This window comes from Cyprinodon tularosa, unplaced genomic scaffold (genome assembly GCF_016077235.1).
Source record: "Cyprinodon tularosa strain WSP-4 unplaced genomic scaffold, ASM1607723v1 ctg699, whole genome shotgun sequence".
Lineage (NCBI taxonomy): Eukaryota > Metazoa > Chordata > Actinopteri > Cyprinodontiformes > Cyprinodontidae > Cyprinodon > Cyprinodon tularosa.
In genome coordinates, this window is record NW_024039450.1 from 259,086 (window position 1) to 268,476 (window position 9,391).

Here is a 9,391-nt window from a genome sequence, read left to right on the forward strand (position 1 = left end):
AAACCTGTTGAAGACCTAACAGAACAACAATTATTTAACTGCATAAGCTGCAAAAGGATTCTGGTTAATTAAAAAGTCAGAATTACTGAGACTGGGGAGGGAAAAATAGACTTGATGTGTAGGACTGGTTGTGATTTGCATAAGGCACAGATGAATGCAGTGATGGAATTGCACATCTTTTTACAAATGTTTATTTTTGAACAAATTTAAAAAGTCATGCATCATTTTTTTAGTTTCAGAGTTTCTTACATATGTTGCTTTTAGTCAATAAATCTCATAAAATTCCCCCCAAAAAATACATTTGACTTGTTCATATAAAAGAAAAAAAACTCCCCTGCTTATCATTTTGCAAAACAAGCTCTAAGTTCCAGTCCTGCTGTACAGCTAAAGTTAAGACCTTAATCTTGATTCCCTCAGTTTGTAAAGTGCTCCATGTGCTTTTGGAGGATTAAAGCCCCATTTCTACATTGCATACATCCCAGCTCCAACAGTTGCCAGGGCAACGCACAGTCCCACTGTGAACTGCAGGATGGGGTACCCTGAGAACCTGGTGTCGGCCGAGTGGCCGTTTGATTGGTCCGTTTCAGATGTGATGCTTAGCATTTTCTGCAAGTCATCAAAAACCTAGAAGGAAATAAAATGTATGTTAGTTGAACTCAGCAAGTTGGACACTGCTTGCTCTGCAGGCAGAGAGTTTCACTTCCTGTTTGCCTAATCTGATGTGATTGCTTAATCTGTCCGCCGTCATTAAACTATTGACCCCACCTGGAAATCTGTCTCCTCACCTGGATGTTTAATTCGAAGGCCGCCACGGCCTCCTCCAGCACCGCCGCCCTGGCCTCCTCAGTCAGCTCCACGCTGTTCATGCGGCTCCTGTACAGCTGCTTGAAGCGGTTGGGGCTGCTAACACCAGGGAAGGAGAAGAACGACAGCCCTTCTTTGCTGCTCAGGCCCAAAGATTTCTGGGTGATTTTCCCCAACACTTGTCCGCCTGACAGGTCGCCAAGGTAGCGGGTGTAGGCATGGGAAACCAGCAGCTCAGGCTTCTCTTTCCCAATCTAAAAATAGGACCAAAACCCCAGCTACATTCATTGTTATGTCCAAATATAAAAAATATTTCAATCACAAAAATAACAGCACAGATTAAAAGTAAAAGGAGGATAAGTATACAATAAATTAAAATACAAATACAAGGCTAAACTAAGGGCTAGAGGGGTATTCTCCAGTATAAAGGGGAATAGTGTTTATAAAATAGTCACTGTTGTGAAATCACATAAGAAGCTTATAGTTTCTGTACAGGAAAACATTTTAAGAAAAAAAGACTTTTAGGAAAATTTCAGTCCTAAGTGCTATAGGTACTCTATGAAGACATAAATGCTGTTGTTATCTTAGCAGCATAAAAAAAAAATATTTTTTCAATATCCTACTGTTGCTTTGAATAGTAAATTATGTATATATAGGTGTGTGTTAATTTGGTGCAAAAGTTAAGCATTCACTGTAACTATCTGGGGTAGAATTGAGGAATGGAGTTTCTAAATGGAGCATTTGGGTGTGAAATAGTATCTGATGTATTTCTAACAGTTTTATTGGACAGCTTGTAGTCCTAAAAAAACCCAAACTTTTTAGGTGCTGTTTTGGCATAGAGGTGGAGCGCATGACCCATATACTGGTTGTCACAGGTTTAAGTGGCGGCCCTGCTGACCTTTCCTACCTGCGTAATTTCTAAAATAATAAAATGAAGGACATTAGAGTCTTAAAAATAATGTAAAAAAACAAAACAAAAGAAAAACAGCTTCCTATCAAACATTGCAGTGAACAGGTAATGATGGTTGAATGAGCAACTGCAACTAATAATAAGTTTACCTTTCTGAAGGGTGTTTTGATTACATTTTAACATTTTGGTTTCTTTTTTAAGTCGTTTTCTCAACAGAGGGCATCATGTGATTATTTGTAAAACTGTATAGTTAGAATTCATAAAGCATAATGCATTGTTTTTTCAGTTTTTTTAGTGGAAACCTGTTGATCCCTGCAATGTGGCTCTCTGCCCAGGGTAGCACAGCCTAAGGGGAGGCACTAAGCTGTATTCAGAGTAGTAAAACCTTTCACTATTCTACATACGTTTTTTATTTTGACTACTAAAATGTAGAAAATAAAAACAAAAGAAAAAACAACGCATCGCTTATAATGGTGAAGTTTTTCATTTGCTTAGCTAGTAATTGGTTTTGATTTTTCCTGGACTCTGATTAATAACGAAAAACCTTTTACCATTCGACCTGAAAACTGTATTAATATAAATCGATCCCATGCCACATGCTGTCATGCAACTTTTAAAACTGCCAGAAAACACCTCCCTAATGGTGCTGTTAGCGTCGTTAGACCTATTTAAGGGTGGCTTCAGCCACCCTTTCTTTGGCATTAGCCACCCTATAATTATTTTGCGATTTTAAAAAATATATATTTTTTTCTGTATTTATTTTTTCCTCATATTTTCCCAAAACAAATGCAGTAAAGCACCGAATAAAAGCCATAAAGAAGACAAGTTAATCTGAACAATCATAGGCGTAACTTCCTTAAGGACTGGTGTGGACAGTCCCCACCAATCTTGACCGGTAGGGGGACAGTCCCCACCAATATTTTGTACACGTATTTTGCTTTCGGTGCTGTGTATATCTGATTAAAACCCCATTCATGCCGCTCCTCAGAAAGAAAATAAAAAAAGTTCTCCCCGCTGCTCACCGTCCACAAACCCCGACAAAAAAAACTCAGAAAAAAGAATCTGTTGCCTCTCGCTTTCTCCCCATCACCCCCCTCCAACCTCTCCCCATAACATTTGAATTGAAGATATCCGCGGGTGACGGGTCGGGTTCGGTAGTCATCCTAACGGGTTCGGGCGGGTGCGGGTTGGTAAAACTCGACCCATGCAGGTCTCTAAGCTACACTACATTCAGTATCGTTGCCATAGAAACAGACAACAGCGCCAATATATCAGAATTATACTAAAACACACGCAAATAATTTCCCACATAAAAAACAGGACTTTCAGTCCATTACAGTTTTCCGTTTTTAGAGGGTTGTTTATTTTGCGTTTATTAAGTGATGGCTGTGGTATATTAGCTTTCACTGCTATAAGCTTTCGCAGCAGTGATTGATTAATTTAAACAGCTGCTCTACTGATGGTCTATCGGAGTTGGTGTTTAGGTTGAACATAAAGAACACCTTTTATTTGAAGCTTCTTGTAGCTACTGTTTTAATCCCGGCTTTACTTAAAACTTTTTCCTGACTTTGATAGTGTTGCCATTCAGTAGCAAGCACTGCGCCCCTTACACGTTCATTTAAGATTTAGCGTGTTATGTTGACAACTCATGAGCAAGCTGCTTTTTGCAATCTAGCAGGAAGGTAAGGATAGGATCTTGCAGGTGTGACGTCACTCTGCAGGGGGTCCAAAGATAAAAGATTTAAACAATTTTGGCATTGGAATTTCAGATTTAAGGGAGTTAGAAAGTTCACTTAGTAAAAGTGCAAACAATAAATCTGATTACCGATTACTTTTAAGCTGGTTGAACATACTGCCGACAGACTGGTGACCTGTCCAGGGTGATCCCACCTCTCACCCAGAACCTGGCTGGAGATATGCACCAGCACCTCCTGATCCCACTGAGGGATAAGGGTAAAGAAAATGGATGGTTGAACATAGTCCGCTCTCCCAGATTCGATCAAATCAGTATTGATACCCTCAGGGGCGGATTTAGGAAATTTGGGGCCCTAGGCAAAGACAGGCAGGGGGCCCCCTGAGAAGAAAACCCATAAAACAGCCCCATTCTACAGATAGAGAAATGTTAATAGAATAGACATCCATTATTTGTTCTAGGTTTTGTCCCTCTCTCCTTGTCCCTTTTTCCTCTCTTTTTATCAGCGTTCTGATGGCATTTTAGCCAAAGGATTTTTATCAAAAACATTATTAATGTGCACAAATAAGGATTAGTTGTATTAACCATACATGGAAACAGAGTTTTATGGGGCCCCCAGAACTTGGGGCCCTGGGCAACTGCCTAGTATTGCCTAATGGTAAATCCCCCCCTGGATACCCCGCTGGTGGATGTTCTTGACAGAAAGACGGAGTTGCTTAATCATATTCTGCTTAAGGTCCCATAAGATCTTGTCCGAGTCCTGGTTTAAAAGTAAATTAATTTTAAAAAGTGACCCAAAATTGACTGTCAATAAATGTTCTACAAAATTGATATATTTATTTGATTTCTTTGATTTGAACTGTCTGTTTAGATTTATGTGATATTTTTTGCACAAAATATATAAGTGAATATTGTAACAGTTATGTTTTCAACTGTAAGCATTAAATTGATAAATGTTATTCGCATTTTTTTGGCTTTATCCTTTCCAACAAAAAGAAAAAGGCGTCGCGCAGGGACCTCCCTTTCCTTATGAGCCGTCCCCACCAACTTTCAACACAAAGTTACACCCTTGTCTTAGACAACGCCTTAGCAGGTGCACTGAAAAAATTCGGGGGGGCTGAGCCACCCTTCTAGGGGCTGAGCCACCCTTGTCTCTTAAACCTAGAGACGCCCCTGGATGTTACCTTTTTTCAACTATCCTACAGTTTTTACCCACCTTTCTCAGTCTCTGTTCATATCTGTGTGTAGCTGCAGGGACTATCACTTGGTTCCTCCAGTTCGGGCCAAAAAAATACTCCAGATCCCTTTCAATGGATTCCAACCGTGCGAGTTCCTGAGGGAAGTAAATGGGCGCCACGGCAGGATGAGACGAATTCCTGTCCAGCTCTTCTTCCAGAGCTTTGTAGATCTCATAGAGGGAACACAGCAGGACCTGGTGGGGACATTAGGGAAATATATTCATTTTTAGGCAGACATGAAGGAAGATAAACCAAGAGAAAGATTCTAATCTTTCAGTATGATCACCTTACCTTGTATTGTGGCAGAGTAATCTGTCCCTTCTGGTAACTAAGCATCAGCTGTGTGTTTTCAGCTCTGACATGGTTTTCTTTAGTGGCGGCTTTGATCTGTTCAGATAAGTCACTGAAGACCGGACAAAAGAAAAACAAAAATTACAATTATTTATCTTCTATTTTACTAAATCCTTACAAAAAACCTTTTAAGAATCAATTTACACAATACCTGCCAGTTTCACCAGAGTCCTCTTTCCTTGCACTCTTCAAGGTCTCCATCTAAGCAGATAACATTAAGCTGTTTATATAGCTCATTTAAAGCAATTACAATCAATTAAGTAAAATATACTTACAATAGGTTATCTGCAGTCCTCAGTCCTGTCCGTAAGCAGAAGTAATCTCCTCTGTGTGAAGACTGCAATGGTCAGTCCTCTTTTTATACCATCCTCTTGTAGCAGCAGCCGAGTCAAGGGGGAAGTGATACCTCTGTGTCATGTTTTGAACAGGCAGCAGCTTCAAATGACAAAGCAGAACATAAGCAAAAATGGTTAAACATGATGAGGCAAAAACTCAAAAGAGGTGTGGAGTCAATTTACAATTTTAAATTATTATTTTAATAAATATAGAAACTGTGTCTAAAATAAATATAAAAACAAATAAATATTTAGGGACATTTTCTTTTTTATGTGTAATGAGCACAAATATTGTCTATTTGTAGAATAGGGATATATCCTATATAACCATATAAAAACCCATTTTGTACTAAAAGGGCTTCAATTTACTCATTTTATACAAATGATTTCTTGCAAGACAAATGTCATGTCACCCTCTTGTGGTGCAACTGTTTACCAGGAATACTAAATGTTTTTAAAAATAAAGAATATTCCTAAAAATACTGACGTATGTAATTAAAATCACAATTTGTGATATAAAAATAAATATTATACAGTAATATTAAAATTTTAAAAAGCCTAAAAACTGTATTCTATGAAGGCTTTAATTAACAATTTTTTCATATATATATATATATATATATATATATATATATATATATATATATATATATATATATATATATATATATATATATATATATATACATATACATATACATATATAAATTTTTATATTTATAATATAAATACATATATTTATATTATAAATATAGCAGATATATCTAAAATAAATATAAAAACCAAAAACAAATATTTCGGGACATTTTATTTTCATATAGGAATAATAAGAACAACTATTTTCTCATTTATTGATGTAAAACTTTTTTTTAAAAACTTGGTAATGTGCACTTTCAAATATTTGTTTTGTTATATAACCACATAAAAACCATTTTTGTCCTACAAGTGCTTCAATTTACTCGTTTTAAATAAATTAATTCCAACAGGAACAGTTTTTTGTCGCCCTCTTGTGGCGCAAAGGTTGCAACTACAACTGTTTACGAGGAATACTAAAAGTTTGGTAAATAAAGAGGATTCGTGAAAATACACCATTGTAAATACACACACAATTTGTGATATAAAAGTAAATATTGTACAGCAATATAAAATGAAAAAAGCAAAAACAACTGCATATTATAAAGGCTTTAATTTACGAATTATAAATAAAACAATTTGACCAAAAACAGTTTACAGTCTCCCTCTTGTGGTGACAATGAGCAACTACAACAGTTTGTGATTAGTAAGAAATCAAGGCTAACAATCTAAAGAATTTGTTACTTTTTCCAAATATATCTATCATAAATATAGAAAATATATCTAAAATAAATACAAATACAAAAATAAATATTTAGGGACATTTCCCCCCCACCCTCAGTATAAGTATAATCAGCAAAACGTTTTTGTTATGTGGACGGATGTAATTAAAAACAGAATTTATCAAATAAAAGGCACTATATGGGCTTCAATTTATTCTTTTTAAATAAATAAATAATGACAGGAACAGTTTCTTTTCGCCCTCATGTGGTGCAACGGTTGCAACTACAACTGTTTTCAAGGGATATTAAAAGTTTGATAAACAAAGAGGATTCCTGAAATTACTGACACATGAAATTAAAATCACAATTTGTGATATAAAAGTAAATATTTTACAGCAACATCAGTTAAAAAGAAACATAATTCAATACTATAAAGGCTTTAATTAACTAATTTTAAATATAACTATTTGACCAAGAACAGTTTATAGCCACCCTCTTGTGGTGATAATGAGGTGAAAAAGTTTCCAATTGTTTTATACAGAAGACTATAAAAAAATAAAATAAAAACTCAGTGATATGGACTTCTTAAGTATTTGTTCTCTATATGAATATATCAAGACTAATGCTTCAATGTACTAACTTCTACCAAAAACACTTCACAGCCTCCCTCTTGTGGTGACAACCAGGAACTACAACATTTTGTTTTTAGTAAGAATCACGGCTAACGTATCAACCACGTATCTAAAGAATTTGTTTCCTAATTTCCCCCCCCCAAAAATATAGAAAATATAGCTTCTATAAATATATAAAAAATGTATTTTTATGGACATTTTCTTTCAATTTAAGTGTAATAAGCACAAATATTTTCCCATTTGTTGATGTGAAGAATTGTAAAAAAACTTGGTAATGTGGACTTTTCAAATTTTGTTTAGTTACATGGCCATATAAAAACTAATTTTGTACTAAATGTGCTTCAACTTACTCGTGAATAAATTAATTGCGTCGAGAACAGTGTCTTGTCGCCCTCTTGTGGTCCAATGGTTGACACATGACACATGTAATAAAAAATCACAATCTGTGAAATTAAAAGTAAATATGCTACAGCAACATAAATAAAAAAACAACAACATTATTTTATACTTTAAGGGCATACATTAATAACCTGACAACAGCCAGATGCATGTCTCGCTCCGCCTGAGCGAGACATGCATCTGGCTGTTGTCAGGTTAATACATTAACTAATTTGAAATAAAACAATGTGACTAAGAACGGTTTACAGCCTCCGTCTTGTGGTCATAATTGGGAACTACAACAGTTTGTGATTAGTAAGAATTAAGGCTAACATATCTAAAGAATTGGTTTCTTAATTATTATTTTTTTCCCCATTATTCACTAGACACATTAGATTTTTAAAATAAACATTGCATGTCTGATGGGAACTTTTTCACAGAGAATTAAATATTTATAGTGAGATGATTCTACAAGTCAGTTGACAGGGCATGAGAATGAGATTACTTGTTTTTGCTATGTTTAATAGGAGCAAGATGCTAATCATTTTATTTTTATTTAGTTATATTTACAGTACATTAAGAACTACTGAAATTATTTTCAGATTACACCTAAAAAGATTCATTAATTTCACGGGGTAAAGGGAATCACTTTAGGGTTAGGATTCCCTTGAAAATAACAACCTAATGAGCCTACTGGCACAACCTGAAGGAATTCAAGGGACTGATGGCCACTTATAATGTCCTTTGTCTGCAAACAGACACTTTACTGTATAAAAGGAGACTCAATCAACATGAGGAGGGACGCATGAGATGATTCACAGGTTCTAGATATCAGAACAACGTTTTTATTCTTCAGCCTCACCTGCTGCCAGAAGATTTCACCTAAATAAATACATTGATGTACTACCATTCAAGAATATTCCTGTAATATTTTCACTGTAACAACAGGCCGTTTTGATATGTTCTAGTTTTACTGAATATGTATTCCTGATATCTGAAAAAAAAACAACATTTTTATTTGTGTAAATGACCATTTAAAACAAAATTAAACTCTCCACATCTAGAATAAACATTCTGAATGTCTAGAAATTAATTTCAGGTCTGGTCAGCATTTAGTTTTCAGTCAAGCTGATAAATGTCAGAATGGCCACTTAAAATGTGTAAACATTTTTAGATATATAAAACGTAATTATTAATAGTATCATTTTATTTTTGTTTCCCGTTTCTGCAAAAAATAAATAAATAAATAAATAAATATATATATATATATATATATATATATATATATATATATATATATATATATATATATATATATATATATATATTATCACAATTAGGACTAAGAGTGTGATTTTGATCATGAATATTCTTATGGTCTACGAATAGAACAAGAGATAGGAGTGCTTTTAGTAAATGTAGAAGCGGCCTGCCATAGACACTTCATATAAACTTACTCATTCACTAGAGCAACAATCTTCTCCGTCGCCTTTGCATTTCTGCATTATAATCTCTAGTTTCAGTGGGGTGAAATAGGCACTTCTTATTGCCTGTTGTCATGGTGACTCGTTGAATTGGTGCTCTGCTAATAATGATTGTTGCCACTGATAATAACTTTTCATACTTTCATACGTGTTTAACTCTGATTGGACCTAGTTAAAATTGACTGAACTAATTGATAGCAGCCATTGTGAAACCGAAACTTGGCTAGATCAACTTATTTGAACCTGAATTTGTTAAAGACCTCTGAAAATA

The 9,391-nt window shown here is 35.0% G+C and overlaps 1 protein-coding gene across 1 annotated transcript; it reads right to left on the minus strand.

Moving 5' to 3' along the window:
- Positions 1-163: 163 nt before the first annotated feature.
- hmox1a (heme oxygenase 1a) lies at positions 164-5,403 on the minus strand. The gene is made up of 6 exons (XM_038268221.1): positions 5,272-5,403; positions 5,148-5,197; positions 4,937-5,048; positions 4,624-4,839; positions 786-1,058; positions 164-624 (listed from the first exon to the last, which is right to left on the minus strand). The coding sequence occupies exons 2-6, from the start codon at positions 5,195-5,197 to the stop codon at positions 463-465; spliced, it is 813 nt and encodes a 270-aa protein (XP_038124149.1). The 5' UTR covers positions 5,272-5,403; the 3' UTR covers positions 164-462.
- Between the last annotated feature and the right edge of the window lie 3,988 nt (positions 5,404-9,391).

What these genes read in the sequence shown, in the direction of transcription:
- hmox1a (XM_038268221.1), bottom strand. Translation starts at nt 5,197, where the DNA reads ATGGAGACCTTGAAGAGTGCAAGGAAAGAGGACTCTGGTGAAACTGGC. An exon ending in TTACTCTGCCACAATACAAG is followed by an intron (nt 4,840 to 4,936) that starts GTAAGGTGATCA and finishes TGTCCCCACCAG; the next exon opens with GTCCTGCTGTGTTCCCTCTA. An exon ending in CCTTCGAATTAAACATCCAG is followed by an intron (nt 625 to 785) that starts GTGAGGAGACAG and finishes ATTTCCTTCTAG; the next exon opens with GTTTTTGATGACTTGCAGAA.